This window comes from Brassica napus, chromosome C4, assembly GCF_020379485.1.
Source record: "Brassica napus cultivar Da-Ae chromosome C4, Da-Ae, whole genome shotgun sequence".
Taxonomy (NCBI): Eukaryota; Viridiplantae; Streptophyta; class Magnoliopsida; order Brassicales; family Brassicaceae; genus Brassica; species Brassica napus.
In genome coordinates, this window is record NC_063447.1 from 12,861,111 (window position 1) to 12,880,711 (window position 19,601).

The window sequence follows — 19,601 nt, forward strand, 5'->3', positions numbered from 1 at the left end:
TTGAGAGAGACTGGCTATTGTATACAGAAAGTTGTGCAACTTTTATAGACTAGACTCTGAGAATAATATATAAACGCTTTGCCTGTTTTTGTAAACTCAAAAAGAAGTAAATGAACTTAAAAAAAAATGTAAAGGAACTTGGTTAGACCAGGATTATCGGGAGTTTTAGGAGGGGTTTTTAGGTGGGGGGGCCACAGGAAAGGGGGAAAATCGGTCACGGGGAAGGCAAAATAAGGATCGATTTTTGGTGAGTTTTTCAACTGTTTGCGGGCCCCACCGACACGTGGTGGCCCGCAATTAGTTTATCTATTAAAAAAAAAAAAAAAAAAAAAAAAAAAAAATAAGGATCGCATAAGAAACGCATAGCGTTAATCATGCTCTTAGGTGCAACTAAACTGTTTATCTCTGGACAAGTGTTAGCACCAAGAACGTTATCTGGTTATTAATGTATTAGGTAAAACAAAAACACTCTTGCTCCATTATTAGTTCTTTACTTGTTCCAACATAAATACTAACTCTCAACATTATTTACACCAACACTACTCTCAAAAGATTCTTTTCAATCTATTCTTCTTAAACTACTATATATACACGCATTTGACAGCAAATACGAAGCATCAAACATCATCATCATCTCTTTGATCAATCACCAAGAAGAAAAAGAAAGACAATGGTATCCAGAGAAATGCTGATCATAGTCTCGGTTCTCGCCACTACTCTCATCGGTTTAGCAGTAGCTACGGACCATACCATTGGTGGTCCTAGTGGTTGGACTGTTGGAGCTAATCTTGGAACGTGGGCTGCAGGACAAACATTTGCTGTTGGAGACAATCTTGGTAATTTAATCACATCTCTATATTAAACTTTCTTTCAAGATTCAACAAAAATAAAAGACTATAAAACAAAACTTTTTCTTGCTCCGAACAGTTTTCGCTTACCCTTCTGCATTCCACGACGTCGTTGAAGTAACAAAACCTGAATTCGACAGCTGCCAAGCGGTTAAACCGCTTATAACGTTCGCTAATGGAAACTCCATTGTTCCCCTCACTACTCCTGGAAAAAGGTAACAAGTTAAGACATTACATAAATACTTAGAAATATTTATAATTCTTGATCAATTTTGTTTAGGTACTTCATTTGTGGAATGCCTGGACATTGCGCCCAAGGGATGAAACTCGAAGTAAACGTTCTTCCAACAGCAAACGCAGCACCAACCGCACCGCTTCAAAACTCTGTCCCATCTCTAAACGCGCCTTCACCTTCTTCTGTTCTACCGGTACAACCTCTGCTGCCTCTTAATCCCATCTCTCCTTCTTCTTCAATTCCGGTTCCTTCCTCCTCTCTGCCTATTCTGCCGGAACAAGCACCGGCGCTTTCTCCAGGGTCTGCAGCGGGGACTTCTCTGCCGTTGTTCCCAGGCTCACCTGCAGCTAGCTCAAGCAGCACCACCACCAAAACAGTTGGGAGCTTCCCTTCTAGTGCTACCGGCACAACGGCTGATCTTTCCGGCGCAGGAGCTCCTCCGGTTGACTCCTCCTCATCCACTAAGAGCTTTGTTTTGGGATTCGGATTCATGGTCACTATGATGCTTCATTTGTTCTAAGTGTTTAAGTAGACAGAGTTTTGTTTGATGAGGCTAATGTGTTTGCGTTTACTTTGTTTTGGTTTTATATGAGAATATGTGTTTTCTTGTACAAGATTAAATATGCTGTTTTTGTTTGTGTTGTCTTCTGTATCTCAGTATCTACCATTGTATATTCATTTATTTCTCGAATATCATTGTAACGCCCCGTCTACGGCTAATGGGTCATCCACGTCCGATCCCTCGGTCCGTGGGCCCCATTTAATTTTTTTAAGCCAAAAAGTCGTGTTTACCAACCCTGCAATCACCACATGACATTTTTTCCGTGTTTTAGCCTCACTCGCACGGTATCGCGAATCATTTCTCGGTAGGTCACCTATCCTTCCACTACTCCAGTCCAAACACATTTAACTCTATAGTTCTAAACGGATGCTTGACTGAAAAGGTAAGTTGATTTTGATGACATTGATAGCCAAATCAATTCTCTTAAATCTTTCCACATATACCAGAAATCGGGATGTTACAATCATGCTATCACAATTTATATACAGAGATAAATACATATTAATCAAACCTACAGAACAACTCCTAATTTTCTTTTAGTAATCCAAAATTATTTTTTTGTTGTAAAGAAACCAGTGGTTTGACTAAGAATTTATCAGTGCTTCAACATTAAAAGATCTAGATTTCGAGTCCTAGAAAAGATAGATTATACAAAATATTTTGAACGTAGATTTCATATGGCACTTATGTGTGATGTAGTCAGATGTAAATATTCACAAGACAACTAGAATTGTTGACTATAGAATTGTTTATTTAATGTTTCTAATAGCATAATAAACTAGAATTTTTTTAAAAAATTGTAATAGATGTTATAAGTGTTAGAACGATGAATGTCTGTAGAAACCAAAAAAACTGTAATAGATGTTATAAGTTTTACTAATCATATGGTTTCACCTATTGCATTGTGTTTTGTATTACAAAGCCGCGGTCAATGAGCATAAAGAGGATTCCATGGTCGTTTGCTTTGATCTTAGGTCTGAGAAGTTCAAAGTTATACAAGTAGCTGAAATTTTCATTGTAGTGCCTCCTGCAGGCTGCAGCTCATGAATTACAATGGCAAATTAGGTACACTTGTGTGTCCAACGTATGGCTCTGTTAATAGGTTTAGTACAAGTATGCAGTTAATGGTCCAAGCATGAATACGTGTTGCCAGCTTTGTGGAGGAATATAGTTGGAGACATACGTTTAAGAGTGACTCGGACAAATGAATTTGTGTTCTCTCGGATCTACCAACACTGTAGCATGCCTTTCCATATTTTCTACTACAATATCCAAAGAAACACGATCGTAAGAGTTCAGATCCAAGGAATGAATGCGCCTCGTCGTAGTATAATTTACACCCTTCTAGACCATGCAGAGGACGTGAAACTTATGCAAATGTTGTAGTTAGTGCTTAAGACTTTTGTAAGAGAGCTACTCTGGCTCTCTATCATCGGTTTTCACCACATGGTTCTGGAATTTTATTACCTTCTTTCTCTAATTGGACTACTATTTCTAATTGGCTACTCTTTTTACAATGAGACTACAGTGTGTAGTTTAATTAAGCACTCGGGAACTTTCATGGAGAATAGTCTAGTCTAGCATAATACAGTATAAAAATATAGAGAAAAAAATATATTAGATTAAACAAAATTCTACTCTTTTTCCCTTTTTTTGTTTTTTTGTTTTTTTTTGTTTTTGAAACTTCCCTTTTTTGTTAAATGGAATTACTTTTCATTTCTTGTAAAGCTATTTTATCATGTAAAGGCTGTAATTATGCGAAAATATTGGTACAAGATTGTAAACTAATAAGGTCAATAGGTCGGTCATACCTCGTAACAATCTATCTATATATATAATAGCAAACCTATTTTTCTTTAACCGCTGATGTCATTTTTTTTTATAAGAAAAAAAAATTTCAATCCAACAGTGATGTTTGTTGTGGATATGTAATCTAATGGATAAATTTTTTTTTAAGATAAAAACTATGACGTTATTGATTTAATCATCGTTTTCAATTCACTAAAGTCACAGCTCTTCAAAGACGCCGCTTAGACAAGCTCTAGAACCGTCATCAACTCCAAGAGTCGTCTCTTTTCACAAACCTATTAATAGAATAAACTATACAGATTTGCATTTTTTTTTGTAGTTAACTCATCTGGTTCTCTCACTAACTTTTTATCTTTCTCTGTTTTCTTAACGTCCAATTCCTGTCAAATATTTTTTGGTTCAATTCACAGACGCGTTGAATCATTCTTCCATACATCTTCCCTAATCCATCTTTCCACCCATAATCTCAGCCGTAATTGTTTGTAACCCATTTGTTTATTTTAATATATCCCTAATTTGAAGAGGTTTCTTTCCGTATTCTCATCGTACGTCTGATTAATTTATGCCTCTTTACTTTTGTTAATCTTCCTCCTTTTTAAGTATACTTATTTTTTCTGCAATATTTCTTTTCACGGCATGTGGCTATTTGAATTCATTCTCTGTGATCAGATCTCTTTTTGAATGGTTAGTAATTTCAGGGAGGAGATGGAGTGATTTGCGTCTTATTTTATAGCCGACGAACGATCCGCTTGTAAGTTTCCTCTCCCAGTTTTTGTATTACAGTTTAATCATCGTTTTCAATTCACTATAGTCACAGCTCCTCAAAGACGCCGCTTAGACAAGCTCTAGAACCGTCATCAACTCCAAGAGTCGTCTCTTTTCACAAACCTATTAATAGAATAAATGATATCTTGCATATTTCCATTGTCTTATCCATTCACCCATGTGCATTTTGATCATATAGACTAGGATTTAGCCATGTTTAGGTTGCATTTTGCATACATGAGTCCTTATCAGGTATTGGAGTACCACATGGAGTTCTTGGAGACATTTGGGTGCATTTGGAGCTCAAAAGATATGATAAAGGTGATCATTGGATGAGCAGTGCATGGGAGCGACCTCACCGGAGCGACACCGTGAAGTCGCAGTGACACCCTTTCAGAGCGACTTGGGCAGAGCAATACCCCGATGTCGCTCGCGTCTCCATCACCCGGAACGACGTGGCCGGAGCGACACAGCGAGGTCGCTCGCGATAAGCGACCCGGAGCGACGTGACTGGAGCGACACAGCGAGGTCGCTCGCGAAGAGCGGCCCAGAGCGACGTCTCGCAGCGACCCCTCCAGGTCGCTCCCGAAGCCTGGAGCGACCTCCTGGAGCGACTAATAGAGGTCGCGGCGCGCCTTCTGTTTGCTCGAATTCATTTCTACTCAAGGGTCTTTTGGTCATTTCATTATGCACGTTTTTACTTCTGAAAACCTATGTTTTAAGTACTTTTGGCAGCCACCAGACAGATTATCTTTGTTCTAAGAAAAAACCTTTGGAAAGTTCATCTCTTGAATCATCTTTGTTCATCTAGTTATTGCAATTCTGTGTTTTCCAATTCGTTGTTGTATCCCTCTGTATGATTAATCTGAAATCCAAAATGGGTTTAAGAGGAATCATGAAGAGTAGTGAGTAATCACCATTTGAATTCATGGATTAGGAAGATTAAGGGTGATTAGGTTAGAGCTAGGATGTTTTAGAGTAGATCATTCCAAAACCTTGCTAGTAGAGTAATCATAATGCATCTTCTGAGTTAGCTTCTCAAAAGTTGATCTTTAGACATTTCCCACCCAAAAGGTGTTCGATGAAATGTCTGAAACAACTTTTCTAAGCTTTTAGCATATTTTGCCAAAGACATTTGTTGTTTGAAGTGCTAAGATAGCCTTAGACCTGTTAGTAATGATTGCTTCCATATTATTCAACCAAAGACATTTGTTGTTTGAAATATGTTAGTAAATGAACATTAATCTAGACATAGAGTTTGTTTAGGATCGTGTCTAAGCTTAAGGTTGATAGTTTGATTGTTCGTCTGCCATCCTTAGTTCGAAACTTGATCACCCAAGGTCTAATTCCTATGCCCATGAGTTCTCATTTTCCTTAGTTAAGAAAGTCGACTCATTTATCGTTTTTATTATTCTGAAACTGCATTAGTATTAATCATTAGTTTAGAAAACCCTTTAAATCATCGGTTGCACTTAGATTAAGTAAGTACTTGCATTCTCAGTGCTTGAAATCCCTTAGAATTGGTTCGACAATCATTTATATTACAACATTTGTCTTAGGAGCCTTGAAAACTCCTAATATCAATAAACTGTACAGATTTGCAGTTTTTTGTAGTTAACTCATCTGGTTCTCTCACTAACTTTTTATCTCTCTCCGTTTTCTTAACGTCCAATTCCTGTCAAATATTTTTTGGTTCAATTCACAGACGCGTTGAATCATTCTTCCATACATCTTCCCTAATCCATCTTTCCACCCATAATCTCAGCCGTAATTGTTTGTAAACCATTTGTTTGTTTTAATATATCCCTAATTCGAAGAGGTTTCTTTTCCGTATTCTCGTCGTACGTCTGATTAATTTCTGCCTCTTTACTTTTGTTAATCTTCTTCCTTTTTAAGTATACTTATTTTTTCTGCAATATTTCTTTTCACGGCTTGTGGCTATTTGAATTCATTGTCTCTGTGATCAGATCTCTTTTTGAATGGATAGTAATTTCAGGGAGGAGATGGAGTGATTTGCGTCTTATTTTATAGCCAACGAACGATCCGCTTGTAAGTTTCCTCTCCCAATTTTTGTATTACAGTCTATTCGATTTTCATTGTTTTGTATTTATTTCTTAATTCTGTTTCATCAGTGAATGGTTCGTGACGTTTCACCAGAACTGATATGAGAATCACGAATAATTTATGTATCTACTCTTAACTTGTCTGTGCATGCGTTTAAGTGGGGAAGTTTTTAAAATCATTGCGTTAGAATACCGAAATAGTTTCTTCATACAATGACGTACCCATGTATTTAATGCATTTATCTGCTTTATAGTGTTTAGAAGATGTATTTTATTTTGTTGTCTCTCCCTTTGTCCCTCTAGCAGATAATACAACCGAAAAAGATATAAAGTAACCAACCATATGTTTTTTTTTTGTAATTGGCCAACCAACCATGTGTTCGTAAATATATTTTATGATGTTACTTTTAGATTCAGTGAAGCTTAACCTCACGTAGGATGTGAAGATGGGCAGGCGGAGTAGATATTCTGGCCGAGAGGAAGAAGAAGGTTTTCTTTAACGCACACACTATTTTTTTCCGGTATCTGGGCCATAATTTCCTTTGATAATCATAATAGCAATTGTATATTTTCATTTTTTTTTTTTTTAAGAAAAAGGTTAAACCCGGGTCTATTAAAGACACAGACCTAACCTCCGGGTGGAGGTACAGCCCACGGATAAACCCTATCCTGGGCATTCAAATGAACCGAAAGCAATAGCCCATATCCGTGTGGCCAGTGGGATTCGAACCATGTTTCACCATATTAGGTTTATTCCCTCAAGCGCCACTGGACTACCACCGCACTATTTTCATTTTTGTTGGTGGTACTAAATCCAAAGAATTTAATATATGGGTAACTTGCACAAAATAAAAAGGTGAAATTGTAAGGTAATGGCTATTTGTGGTTATAATATAAACTTTAGATTGTATGATCATGTTCATTAAAAAAAAGGAACTTGTATATTTATGTGGAGTAATAATGGATATAAATATGCGCTCTTTCTTTATTGTCTAGTCTTTGGAAAATATAATTTTTGTCTATTTAGAAAAAGAACAACTCTAAATTAAGTTTTCTATATGAAGTTTTGATTAAAAGGCTTAGTACATACTCGAGTGATATATATGTTTGTCGACAAAAAAGAGTCATATATAGTTTTGATGATGTGAATAAGTACCAGCAAAAATAAGTACCAATTTGGGGGAATTTCGATACTTTAGTGAAAATTACAATATTGAGATGGTCAAATACTTAATTATGTTGAAAATAATATATTTCTAATAGCTATCACTCTGTACACACCAACAAAAAAAAAAATCTAAAAGGAAGAACTGTCTTTAATCAAATCAGTATTCACATAAACACTGTTATTTAACGGGCAACAACACATCGTAAGCTGCAGGAACGATTGATTTAACTTGTGTTATCCTGAATTCATAAACCGCTGATTTTATAAAAAAATCTCATGTATATGTTTATGTTTTATAATTTACATATAGAGTAGAATATATTATTTTATAATATAGATGTTTGATAATAATTTTTTATTTGTACATAATCTATACTATTAAAACAGGATCCTATTGTCCTTTTTATCTTAGTCTACCCTTTCTTTACTAACATTGCATGTTTCATTAAGGGCAATCAAGTAATATTAATAACACATCTATATTGGGCCTTTTTTTTTTGGATCCAGCCCACTGTCCACATCAGATCTCTCATAGGTCATTAGGACCGATTAAAAAATCAGATCCAATTCTCACATTCTTTTTTCCTTTGGACCGTTGAGTCCAAGTTCAAATAATTTTTTTTCAACCATTCTTAATTATTTTTTTATTTTCTTAATATAATTTAAGCATTCATAAAAAAAATTAATTTTTTCATTGAAAAGTATAAATCTTTATTAAAAGTATATAATTATTTTTATTAAAAATATTAACCACATAATAAAATTAATTTATCAGAGTTATACCAACTTAATTCATTAAAGAAATACAGTTTAATTTTTTAAACATAAATAGTTATTTAAAATGAAACACGATAAAGAAAGATAAAAAGTTTAACTCTTTTATAAAATAAAACACAAATATATGAAATATGACGCTAAATATTTGTCAATTGAAAAAAAAAGAAAAATAAATCCGCGCTTTGAAAGCGCGGATCAAAATCTAGTATTATGTTATAACTTGATGCAGTTTGATATAATTATACTATTCATATATTAACCTGTCGTTTTTATGTTAATTTATTTTAAAATAAAATAACATACTAAAAAGTATAATTTTTTGCATTAGTTTTCTATGAATTATAATTAATTTTATGATATTTTATTTTCTTGAAAATTGAACTCTTTAAATTTTTATATTTGACTAAACTAAATAAGGTAATACTATATTTTAAAAAAATTATTTAATTTATACTATATATTTCAATGAGTATCTTTATTTTCACTATAAATAAACAAGGGGTTTTTGCAAATATGACTCAAAACTTAAAGTCAAATTATTTACGAAAATGCCATCACTTTTTTTTTTCTTTTTTTTTTGAAAATGCATATTTTACTCCATTATCCTCTTCTTCCTCAAGTATTCACAATATTGTCATTTACATCAATACACCAACCACCATGAACAACCAATTTGAAGCTCTTAATGCACCCAAAAATCGATTTACACTCTTTCATTCTCAATTCTTATGAACTAAAAACAACATTTCTTTCACTTTCTCTCCATATTCATCTAAAAAAACCCAAGATTTTGATTCTAAAATTTTTATGGTTCATAGAGCCATTGAATCTTATGATTCTTTGGTGGGTCACTTTTGTTTGAGATTTTGGGTGATTGGAGAAGACTTATGTGTGATAAACAAGTTATCTCATTGGTTGAAACTATGAAATCAGTTTTTTCTCAGATCTGTTCGTCTATAAACGACTACAAGTAAGTCGTCTGGCTATAGACGACCTACATGAGAGTCTTCTGGTCAATGCAGAGGTTAGTTTTGCAGTTGACTTTTAAATATGTTTTTATAGTGAACTTACACGGAAGTCGTCCATCTTTGTTTGTTAAAAAAAAAATTCGAAACGACTTCCAGGTAAGTCGTCTAGAGAAAACGGGTTAGTTTTGTATTTGACCGGATTGTGTCAGAAATTTGACTTTTCCTGGACGACTTACATGTAAGTCGTCTCGGGTTAGTTTTGCAATTGAAAAATAAAAAAATAAAAAAAATTCTAGAGGACTTACACGGAAGTTGTCCGTCCGACGACTTACATAGAAGTCTTCCAAGATAAGCAAAGTTTGACTAGAATCTCGTCTCAATTTTTTTTTCTCTAGACGACTTACATGGATGTCGTCTCAATTTTTTTTTAACAAACAAAGATGGACGACTTCCATGTAAGTCGTCTAGGTTAAAAATCAATTGCAAAACTAACCTAAATGGACGACTTCCTAGAAGTCTGCCAGGCGACCTCCGTGGAAGTCGTTTGCGTCAATGTTTAATAAACTTTCATTTTCTCTAAAACTATAAATAATTATTAACATTTTCTTGTTAATTCAAGTCTATTAATCAATATTTTAGCTGCTGAATAAAATTTATAAATTAACTAGATCTCGACCCGCGCAACCGCATGAGTTTTTGTTTTTATTTTTTTTTATATAAATATTTTGTTTTCAATTCTAAATAGATATATATTATAATATAAATGTGTCTATCAATTTTTAAAACATAGTATGTTTACTGTATATTTTTTTCATTGAATAGTTTGTTTTAAACTTTCACATGTATTTGTATCTTTTTCTATATATATATTTTCGGATTATTATTTCATTATTAAAATCGTAACTATATATATAAAAATTAGTAAAATATTGTTTTATTGTCATATTCAAAGATATTGTAACATTTCACAAATTTAGAAAGTTTTAAAAAAATTAAACTTTTTGCTTCATAGATTTATATTATCGAGTATATAATTAAACATTTAGTTTTTGTTTAATTTTTAAAATAAATTATATTATCGAGTAAATAATTAAACACTCGCTCGCTAAACTCTCACTGTCTCCACCATTTCGCTAGTTTAGTTTAAAATTTGTTTTTATTGGTTTAAGGTAGTGAAGATTAATCATTGTTAGATAATATGATTTTTATTATTTAAAAAAAAATCTTTATAATTTTAAAAGTTAACATCGACAAATATTTAAATATTTAGCATGTAAAGGTATAGTATTACAACATTAAATTATATCTATTTTATTTATAGTATCTATAAATCCAATGGACCATTTATTGTTTAAATCCAATTATTTATAGCCTAATAAAAATTTATGGTATGCCCAAAATTTAAATGATAAGATTAGATATTAAATGTAACATGACTTTTTAGGAATAGGTTCATTAAGTCTATTTTTAAAAAAATCACACATGAATCAAGGCTGTGACTTATGTTTTAATATATAAGATTTGTGATATTTATGAGGTTATCAACATTCATGTTTATTAAAGTTTCTAACTGATCCGAGAAGACTTCTGTGGACGTCTTCTACGCTAGTTTTTGAATAACTTGTATTTTTAAGAGTAATAAGTAACTTCAAGATATGTAAAACTCATATTTTCAAAATATGTTTTCTCCCTTAGTTTTACTAAATTTGACTAAGTTTTTCAACACAAACTTATAAAAAATGTGATATGCTTTGACTAGTTACTATTATTTGTTTCTATCTCTTAATTATTATTATTATAGACACTAATGATAATTATTGTTATGAGTTGGAAGAATGGTTAAAATGCTTCTTAAAATGTTGTATCAATACGAAGCTACCAACATTCTTGTTTATTAAGATGAGAAGAAGGCCATTGGAGTTTATTATTGCATATGGGAGATCCAAAGATAAGAGAAATGCTATTGAAGTCTATTATTTCATTGATTTGTAAATGTGTAAACACATTGTTAGCACATGTATTACATCTTGGGAAACATTATTACTGATTTTACAAAAAATTCACAACTAAAAGAGTAGACATGCAAATCACAAAACAGACCACAAACAAAACTATTATAGATCATTCCTCTACAAAGACAAGCTTGAACTCCACTGGATATGGAAGAAGACTTCGTCTGAAGACTTCCAACAAGTCCATTCCTGGAAGTCGTCTAGCGCATTATATTTTAGACGACTAACAGGTAAGTCGTCCCAGAAATCTTCCAGATCTGAAAAACCTGCATATCAAATCCATATATTAAAAACAGAGAAAATGAGTGGTAGATTAGATAAATCTACCTTTATAAAACACACAAAAATACATATCTAAAAATAATAGATCTACCTTCAAATGAGTGGAAGATGAGAACTATATGATTAAAAACCTCCAAAAAAAAGATAGATCTGTAAGAAAGACATGAGACAAAACTGAAAAATTCATATAAAATTTGGTGTTTTCAAGTCAAAGAGATTAGAGTGGGTCTGGAGAGTTTTAGTTTGGAAAAAAAGTAAGAACTTTATACAATAGGAAGTTACCAAATGAAGAAAAATCAGACATAAGAACTTACCAAAACGCTCAGATCTGTTATGAAAGGGAGACTTCGTCAGAAGACTTCCAGGAAGTCCAGACGTCTTCCTGGAAGTCGTCTGTCTAGCACATTATATTTTAGACGACTAACAGGTAAGTCATCCCAGAAGTCTTCCAGATCTGAAAAAAAAAACTTGCATATCAAATCCAGATCTGAAAAACCTACATATCAAAAAACGTTCAAATGGCTTAAAAACACAGAAAATGAGTAGAAGATTAGATAAATCTACCTTTATAGAACACACAAAAATACATATCTACAAATAATAGATCTACCTTTAAATGAGTGGAAGATGAGAACCATCTCATTAAAAACCTGCAAAAAAAAAAGATAGATTAGTGAGAAAGACATGAGACAAAACTGAAAAATTCATATAAAGTTTGGTGTTTTCAAGTCAAAGAGATTAGAGTGGGTTTGAAGAGTTTTAGTTTCGGAAAAAATTAAGAACTTTATATAACATGAAGTTTCCAAATGAAGAAAAATCAGACATAAAAACTTACCAAAACGCTCAGATCTGTTATGAAAGGGAGACTTCGTCAGAAGAATTCCATGAAGTCTGGAAGTCGTCTGGAAGACTTCCTGGAAGTCGTCTAGCGCATTATATTTTAGACGACTAACAGGTAAGTCGTCCCAGAAGTCTTCCAGATCTGAAAAACCTGCATATCCAAATCCAGATCTGAAAAATCTGTATATCCAAAAACGTTCAAATGGCTTAAAAACAGAGAAAACGAGTGGAAGATTAGATAAATCTATCTTTATAGAACACACAAAAATACATATCTAAAATTGATAGATCTACCTTTAAATGAGTGGAAGATGAGAATTATGTGATGAAAAACCTGCAAAACAAGATAAATTAGTTAGAAAGACATGACACAAAAACAATAAATTGATATAAAACTTAGTGTTTATAAGTTCAGAAAGATTAGAGAGAGGTTGAAGAGTTTTAAAATGATGAACATTACTTTTTTTGTTGCAGTCATTTGTGAGGAGGAGAAAGAATGTGTAAATTTTTCTTTATATAGGGAGACAAAAATCCAATTAGGTTAAAATATTTTTGATTCAGACAACTTCCTAGACGAGTTACTTGTAAGTCTCCCCGAAGACTTTAATATTTGTAGCGGAAAACTAAAATATTTTTAGTGGGAAACTAAAATAGAAGACTTCCCAAACGACTTACAAGTAAGTCGTCTGGTTTTAATTATTTAAGCGGGAAAATAATTTTTTTAAAAATTTTAGGCGGAAATATTTGGACGACTTACACGTAAGTCGTCTGGTTTAAATTATTCACCAGACGACTTACAAGTTAGTCGTCTAGACCCTAGACATAACCCCTAAACTTAATTAACTAACTAAACACTTCATAAAATCAAAATAAACTTTAAAAGTGTTTACTATACACAAAAATAAACACTTATAGTTAAAAATTTAATTTTTCAAAATAACATTCAAGCTTTCCAAAATCTAACCCTAAAAATACATACAATACTACAACATATGTTGTCAAACCATAAAACCAAAGAATATCATGATTAACTACTTTCACTCATCTATGCTGAAAACTATTCAATTTTATTATATCTTAATTTACATTACTTAAAACTGTTTATAATTACATGATTTTAATTTTTCATTTGTCAAATTTTTTTTTTTTAAATTATTTTTAAGATCAACTATACCAGATGACTTACAAGTAAGTCGTCTAGACGACTTCCAACATCTCAGACGACTTACTGGGGCTATATTTGTAAAAATGGCTTATGTTTTTTTTTAGGTCACAAGGGGCTGGCTGTAATTTCACAAGGCTTTTAAGTTAGTTTTGCATTTGATTCAAGTTTGGGTATACTTTTGCAATCAAAATCAAGTTTTGAGTCATATTTGGTAAATCCCCCAATAAACAAAAACCATTGCAATTAACCAATTTAAATTGATTTTAAATGCAGTGGCAGAATCTATAAATAAAAAGAAATACAAAGAAGAAGTACTTATTTTTTTTATAAATGCAATGGCTAAATATGTAAATGAAATAAAGTACTTAATCTATTATCCATGTTTTCAAACAGGTCTTATTTATACATCTTTCCAAAAAATATCAAAAGGTACTTCGGTTTTAATAATATAAATAATATTAAATTTGGTATTTTACTAATATACTTTAATTATTATCTCCAATCAAAACATTAAATTTTGTGTTCACGTGTATTACATTAGTTATATATAAATATTTTTGTTTAAACTAATTTATATACTTATTTATTTATTTTTTAATTAATTCATATATGTATTATTAATTAAAAAATTATATAAGTATTTTAATTAAATTTTTAATTTAATGAAAATATTAAGTTAATACCATTATTAAATAAATAGAAAAAATATTTGATTGTAATTTCATGTGATGAATAATGTTACACCAAATTGTTATAATACTTGTTACAAAGTATCCAACTTAGTGTAATAGTGTAATGTTTAGAAACTTATTAGAAATGAAGTACACTAAATTTGATGTTTTTATTTATGTAAAATCTCAGTAGATACGCTTTATACATATGAATTGTTTTCATAATATCTTATGTAATCATATAATTCAAATATAGTACTTTTAAAATGTGGGCTTTTACTATACTTATTATGAATTTTATATTTTATAATCACTGCTTCAAAGAAAAAGACATTTTAGTTATGTAATTTTTTACCCTATATTTCAATTTGTATAACATAATCTAATTTAAAGATATTTATTAGATTGTTAGAGATAAATAAATTTTTGACTTATATTCAATTTTCAACAAAATAAATTTGGAAAAAAAAATAACATGTGGAGAAAATCAAAGATTGGTCAATTTTGGAGAATCTATAATGTTTTTGAATATTCAAGTGAATTATTATAACAATGGTTTTAAGTAAACAATTGTAATTGTGTAGATGAATATTTGCAATTATTTAAATGAAATATTTATTTTTTATATAAATATTCACAACTTTTAAATGTTCCACTGTAATTTTTAATAGTTAACATTGCAATATTTGATTATTAACCATTTCAACCGGTTGATTGTTGCAAACTAAAATTTTACTATTACATTTAAATTTTAACATCATTTTTTGCGGTAAAACATCTTTCTCCCGCGTACAAAAAAACAAAAAATAATTGGGCAACAAAATTATGGCCACGTTTTGTTGATAACATACGTATGACGGAAAGGAAAAAACGACAGAAACGAAAAAAAAAACCTGGACTTTATGATCCAGTAAAGCTTAATACTTTGCAAGTTTCTTGAAGCACAAGGTACCATGACAACCGTATTGAGGATGATGAGCCCTAACCTGATCAACGGAAGAAATCTCTACAAAGGATCTCAGATACTAGTCAAAGGTGAAGAAAGCAAAAGTCGATCCCACTGGAGATTCTCAACCAAAGAAGTATCCTTAAGAACGCCACAAGCCACTGCTTCTTCTGGAGCGTCTTCAACTACAACAGAACCAAAGGTTAGTGACGACAAGAATCTTTGACATTTTCTGAACTCTCTGGTTTTGGGATCTGAATCTTATTAGACCATCGCAGGGGAGAGAGTTCGATAAGACGACGTACGAAGACAATATGCTAGCCAACTATGTTCCTGTCTACGTCATGCTTCAGCTCGGAGTCATAACCAACGACAACGTTCTTGAAAACGCAGAGAAGCTCACGAAACAGCTCAAGAAACTGAAACAGAGTCAAGTCGATGGTGTAATGGTTGATGTATGGTGGGGAATAGTGGAATCAAACGGTCCAAAGCAATACCAATGGAGTGCTTACAGAAACTTGTTTGAGATCGTGCAAAGCTGTGGACTCAAACTACAAGCTATAATGTCGTTTCATAGATGCGGAGGAAACATAGGAGACGATGTTAACATCCCGTTACCGAAATGGGTGCTAGAAATAGGGGAGACGAATCCAGACATCTTCTATACGAACAAGATTGGTAATAGAAACGAAGAGTGTTTGTCTCTCTCTGTAGATAACTTGTCTTTATTCAGTGGAAGAACAGCTGTTGAGGTATGAAAACTAAAATTCCCTAAATATTGCTTTCTATTGTCTAGCCGTTCTACCAGAACCGGATCTAGGCACAGCCTAATGAAACATTAGTCTCGACTAAAATTTTTTTGGAGATTATATTTCCAAAATATGAAGGAAATTTTTTTATTAAAGTTCTTAGTAAGTGTTTATTGTCTCCAAATTCTCAGATCCGGCCTTGCGTGCTATGTTTGTAGATGTACAGAGACTACATGAAGAGCTTTAGAGAGAACATGGAAGATTTTATTAGCTCTGGAGTTATAATAGACATTGAAGTAGGGCTTGGTCCTGCTGGAGAGCTTAGATATCCATCTTACACTGAGACTCAGGGATGGGTGTTCCCTGGAATAGGAGAGTTTCAAGTAAGAAAAATGGAGAAGTTAAGCTCTTAATCTTTTCAGGGGCTGAAAAAACAGAGCTTTATAGCTTTTTTGTTGTTCTGTTCTTTCGATTTTTCAGTGCTATGACAAGTATCTAAGATCAGATTATGAGGAAGAAGTTAGAAGAATAGGACACCCGGAATGGAAACTTCCAGAAAATGCAGGCCAATATAATGATGTTCCAGAACAAACCGGGTTTTTCGAGTACTCAAATGGGACTTACCTTGAGGAAGAAGGAAAGTTTTTCTTGTCATGGTACTCAAGAAAGTTACTTCTCCATGGTGAACAGATTCTTGATGAAGCTAATAAAGTTTTTCTTGGGTGTAAACTCAAGTTAGCAGCAAAAGTGAGTTTAAAATCTCGTTTGAATTCCCATAAGACATAAAAATACATTAGAAACAAGATAAAAAATTATGGTTTCTTGATTTTTTTTTTTTTTTTTTTGCTAGGTCTCTGGGATCCATTGGTGGTACAAAACTGAGAGTCATGCAGCAGAACTTACGGCTGGTTATTACAATCTCAAAAACAGAGATGGGTACGCTGCGATTGCGAAAATGATGCGTAGACATCACGCTATATTGAATTTCACTTGTCTAGAGATGAGGAACACAGAGCAGCCAGCAAAAGCTAAGAGCGGACCTCAAGAACTTGTTCAGCAAGTAAGCAAATTGATCGTTGTAACAAAATGCTACTGAAACTGATTTTATAAGTGGTTGGTTTTTGAAGGTTTTGAGCTGTGGATGGAGAGAAGGGATTGAAGTTGCTGGCGAAAACGCGCTTCCAAGATTCGATAGAGATGGATACAACCAGATTATACTAAACGCAAGGCCTAGTGGAATTAACCAAGATAGTAAACTGAGGATGTTCGGGTTCACATATCTCCGGTTATCTGATAGACTTCTCAGCGAACCGAACTTCACAACGTTTAAGACGTTCGTAAAACGAATGCACGCAAACCAAGTAAGCAATAAAAAAAACCTTTTTTAAGAACTGTCTTTGCTTAAAGATTCAATTTAGCATTTTTAATGTTTTGCTTCATAATTTAGGAGTATTGTTCAGAGCCTGAAAGGTACAACCACGAGCTACTTCCATTGGAAAGATCGATAAACGATGGATCATTTGAGAAGTTAGTGGAAGCAACAGAATCAGTTGATCCACTTCCATGGCTGGAAGAGACAGACATGAGTATTAGACCCTTTGAGAGTGTACTGTCTATCTTGAAAAGCACTTTCTTTAGGAACAAGTCCTAGGTTATCGTCTATGGATAAACATGTAATGATACATATGTATATGCAAGTAAATAATTCATCCTTATGATGTAAATTTGAAGCATTAGTTTCGTATAAACGATACAGGTGAACATGTCATTTCTCCACTGCTTAGTGTCTATTTTTTTCACTTTTATGTATTTGTATTTTCTAGAATTTAGGGTTTTAAAATTTTCAAAAAGAGCAAATCTCCAAAATAGCACATTTCTAAGTTTATATCACAAAAATAGCATTCAAAAACTAAAATGACCAAAATAGCATTATATCTTTTGAAAATTTTAATTTTTTTATTTTTTAAAATTTGAAATCTTATCCCCAAAACCTCATTTCTCAACTCTAAACCCTAAACCCTAAACTCTAAACCCTAAACCCTAAACCCTAAACCCTAAATTCTAAACCCTAAACCCTAAACCCTAATCCCTAATCCCTAAACCCTAAACCCTAAACTCTAAACCCTAAACCCTAAACCATAAACCCTAAACTCTAAACTCTAAACCCTAAACTCTAAACCCTAAACCCTAAATTCTAAACTCCACCCTTTAACTCTAAACCCTAAATTTGTGACTTTTGATAAAACATTAAGTGCTATTTTTGTGACTTTTGACCTTGAATGCTAGTTTGGTAACAAAAACTTGATTTAGTGCTATTTTTGTCTTTTTCTCTTTCAAAAATGCCCGTGACCAAGGAACATAATAGTATCTGAAAAGAGAGAGAGCAGTACTGGATTATAAGTTCAGGAACCAAAGCAAAGACAAGATTCCATTAAAACGTCATTATCATCAGTGCATTGATTCTAACCCCACATGCGACAACAGAGCGTGACATAAAGCCTAAAGGGCAAAGCTTTCATATTTTTTCAAAATGACACGACTTTCCAAATTACAAAAGAGACTTCGAAATAAATGAAAACAAATTAAAAATGGGAGGAAAAAAGATTATACTATGTTATTGTTAATAGATATGAAATTGTTACACAATTACCATTGGAGTATATAGTCAAGTACAAGGACCCACCTGTGTTCACCCATCCTTATCATCGCTTTGTCACTTAGCAGCTTCGTCTTTAGCCGCTGTGGCAGAAACGTAATAAGCGACACAAAAGAGGGCATGTAGAAAACACAAGATCCCTCCAATTGATAGAAAATGGTGATGTGTGAATCCACAAGAGGATCTTGACTTGTTGTTGGACATCGTCCCAATCACTAAAGCCCCAAATCCAACGGCGAATACGATCCTGTGGTTACCATCGTCCAATCAACACACACCGTGTCGTTCATTTCGGGCCGGCCGACAATTATTAATACCAAGAATATTGTATTTAGAGTAACTTAAAGAACGTACCAAGTGAGAACGAGACAAGCCATTGAGATTTGCTTTGTGGAAGAAGATCTTTGAAACTCGTCTTGAGAGCAAATACAGAGACAGCCTCCGACCAAATTGATGAGTACATGAGCCATTACCAATACCGCGGCTGCACCTAGACCTAACCTGTACGCGTCCTGGCTTGGCTCTCTGCACTCAAATAGCCAAAGCCTCATGTGCTTCACCTATATTCACACATTTGCAACAAGACCGTCTTTTAGCATGTGCATTTCGAGTAGGAACTATCATCATCATGATGGAATGCGATACAATATTTAATTTTGAGTGAGGATATATGTATAGAATACCTGATTCTGAGCGACTTCTGCTTGGATTCCGAGGATTGCAGCAGCTACATCTAAGCCCACGATGACTAAACAAACAAGAATACCTCCTATCTTTGTCATTTTTAATAACTTGGATTTGGTTTTGTTGGAGATAGTTTGAGAAGGTTAAAGTTCAAAATGTGAATGAAGAAGAGGAGATGCTTTTCCTCTGAGGGAGAGAATGTTGTCTGATGTTGGAAATGGGAATGTGTAGTAGAAAAGTCTAATGAGTAATTATCTTTTGTGACCAAATGGGTAGATATATAAAGGAGTGGTAAGTAAAGTTATGAGTGTGTTTGAAAAAAAATGAGAGAAAAGGAGACAAACTTAAATAACAAAAAGTTAGAAAATGAAAAAAAAAAGATATTTCTTGTCGGTGACCAT

At 32.9% G+C, this 19,601-nt stretch overlaps 3 protein-coding genes and 1 long non-coding RNA gene across 5 annotated transcripts; 3 read left to right on the top strand and 1 right to left on the bottom strand.

The window, feature by feature from the left end:
* The first annotated feature begins 348 nt into the window (after positions 1-348).
* On the top strand, positions 349-1,779 carry LOC106379186 (uclacyanin 1). Its single transcript, XM_013819192.3, has 3 exons — positions 349-836; positions 928-1,063; positions 1,129-1,779. The coding sequence occupies exons 1-3, from the start codon at positions 671-673 to the stop codon at positions 1,601-1,603; spliced, it is 777 nt and encodes a 258-aa protein (XP_013674646.1). The 5' UTR covers positions 349-670; the 3' UTR covers positions 1,604-1,779.
* A 921-nt stretch (positions 1,780-2,700) lies between these two features.
* On the top strand, positions 2,701-6,893 carry LOC111205399. Of its 2 annotated transcripts, none has more exons than XR_002657950.2 (3): positions 2,701-4,205; positions 6,207-6,268; positions 6,694-6,893. It is a non-coding gene; the product is annotated as an uncharacterized LOC111205399 (long non-coding RNA). The 2 variants fall into 2 exon arrangements; XR_002657951.2 differs by having other exon boundaries at positions 6,216-6,268.
* Positions 6,894-15,019: 8,126 nt separating this feature from the next.
* LOC106380582 (beta-amylase 6) lies at positions 15,020-17,665 on the top strand. The gene is made up of 7 exons (XM_013820372.3): positions 15,020-15,313; positions 15,390-15,863; positions 16,079-16,243; positions 16,341-16,607; positions 16,711-16,920; positions 16,988-17,221; positions 17,308-17,665. The coding sequence occupies exons 1-7, from the start codon at positions 15,119-15,121 to the stop codon at positions 17,509-17,511; spliced, it is 1,749 nt and encodes a 582-aa protein (XP_013675826.1). The 5' UTR covers positions 15,020-15,118; the 3' UTR covers positions 17,512-17,665.
* Positions 17,666-18,261: 596 nt separating this feature from the next.
* Positions 18,262-19,462, bottom strand: BNAC04G12490D (protein DESIGUAL 3). Its single transcript, XM_013819174.3, has 3 exons — positions 19,200-19,462; positions 18,871-19,076; positions 18,262-18,763 (listed from the first exon to the last, which is right to left on the bottom strand). Exons 1-3 carry the CDS (start codon positions 19,296-19,298, stop codon positions 18,574-18,576), a joined length of 495 nt encoding a protein of 164 aa, XP_013674628.1. The 5' UTR covers positions 19,299-19,462; the 3' UTR covers positions 18,262-18,573.
* Positions 19,463-19,601: the final 139 nt, after the last annotated feature.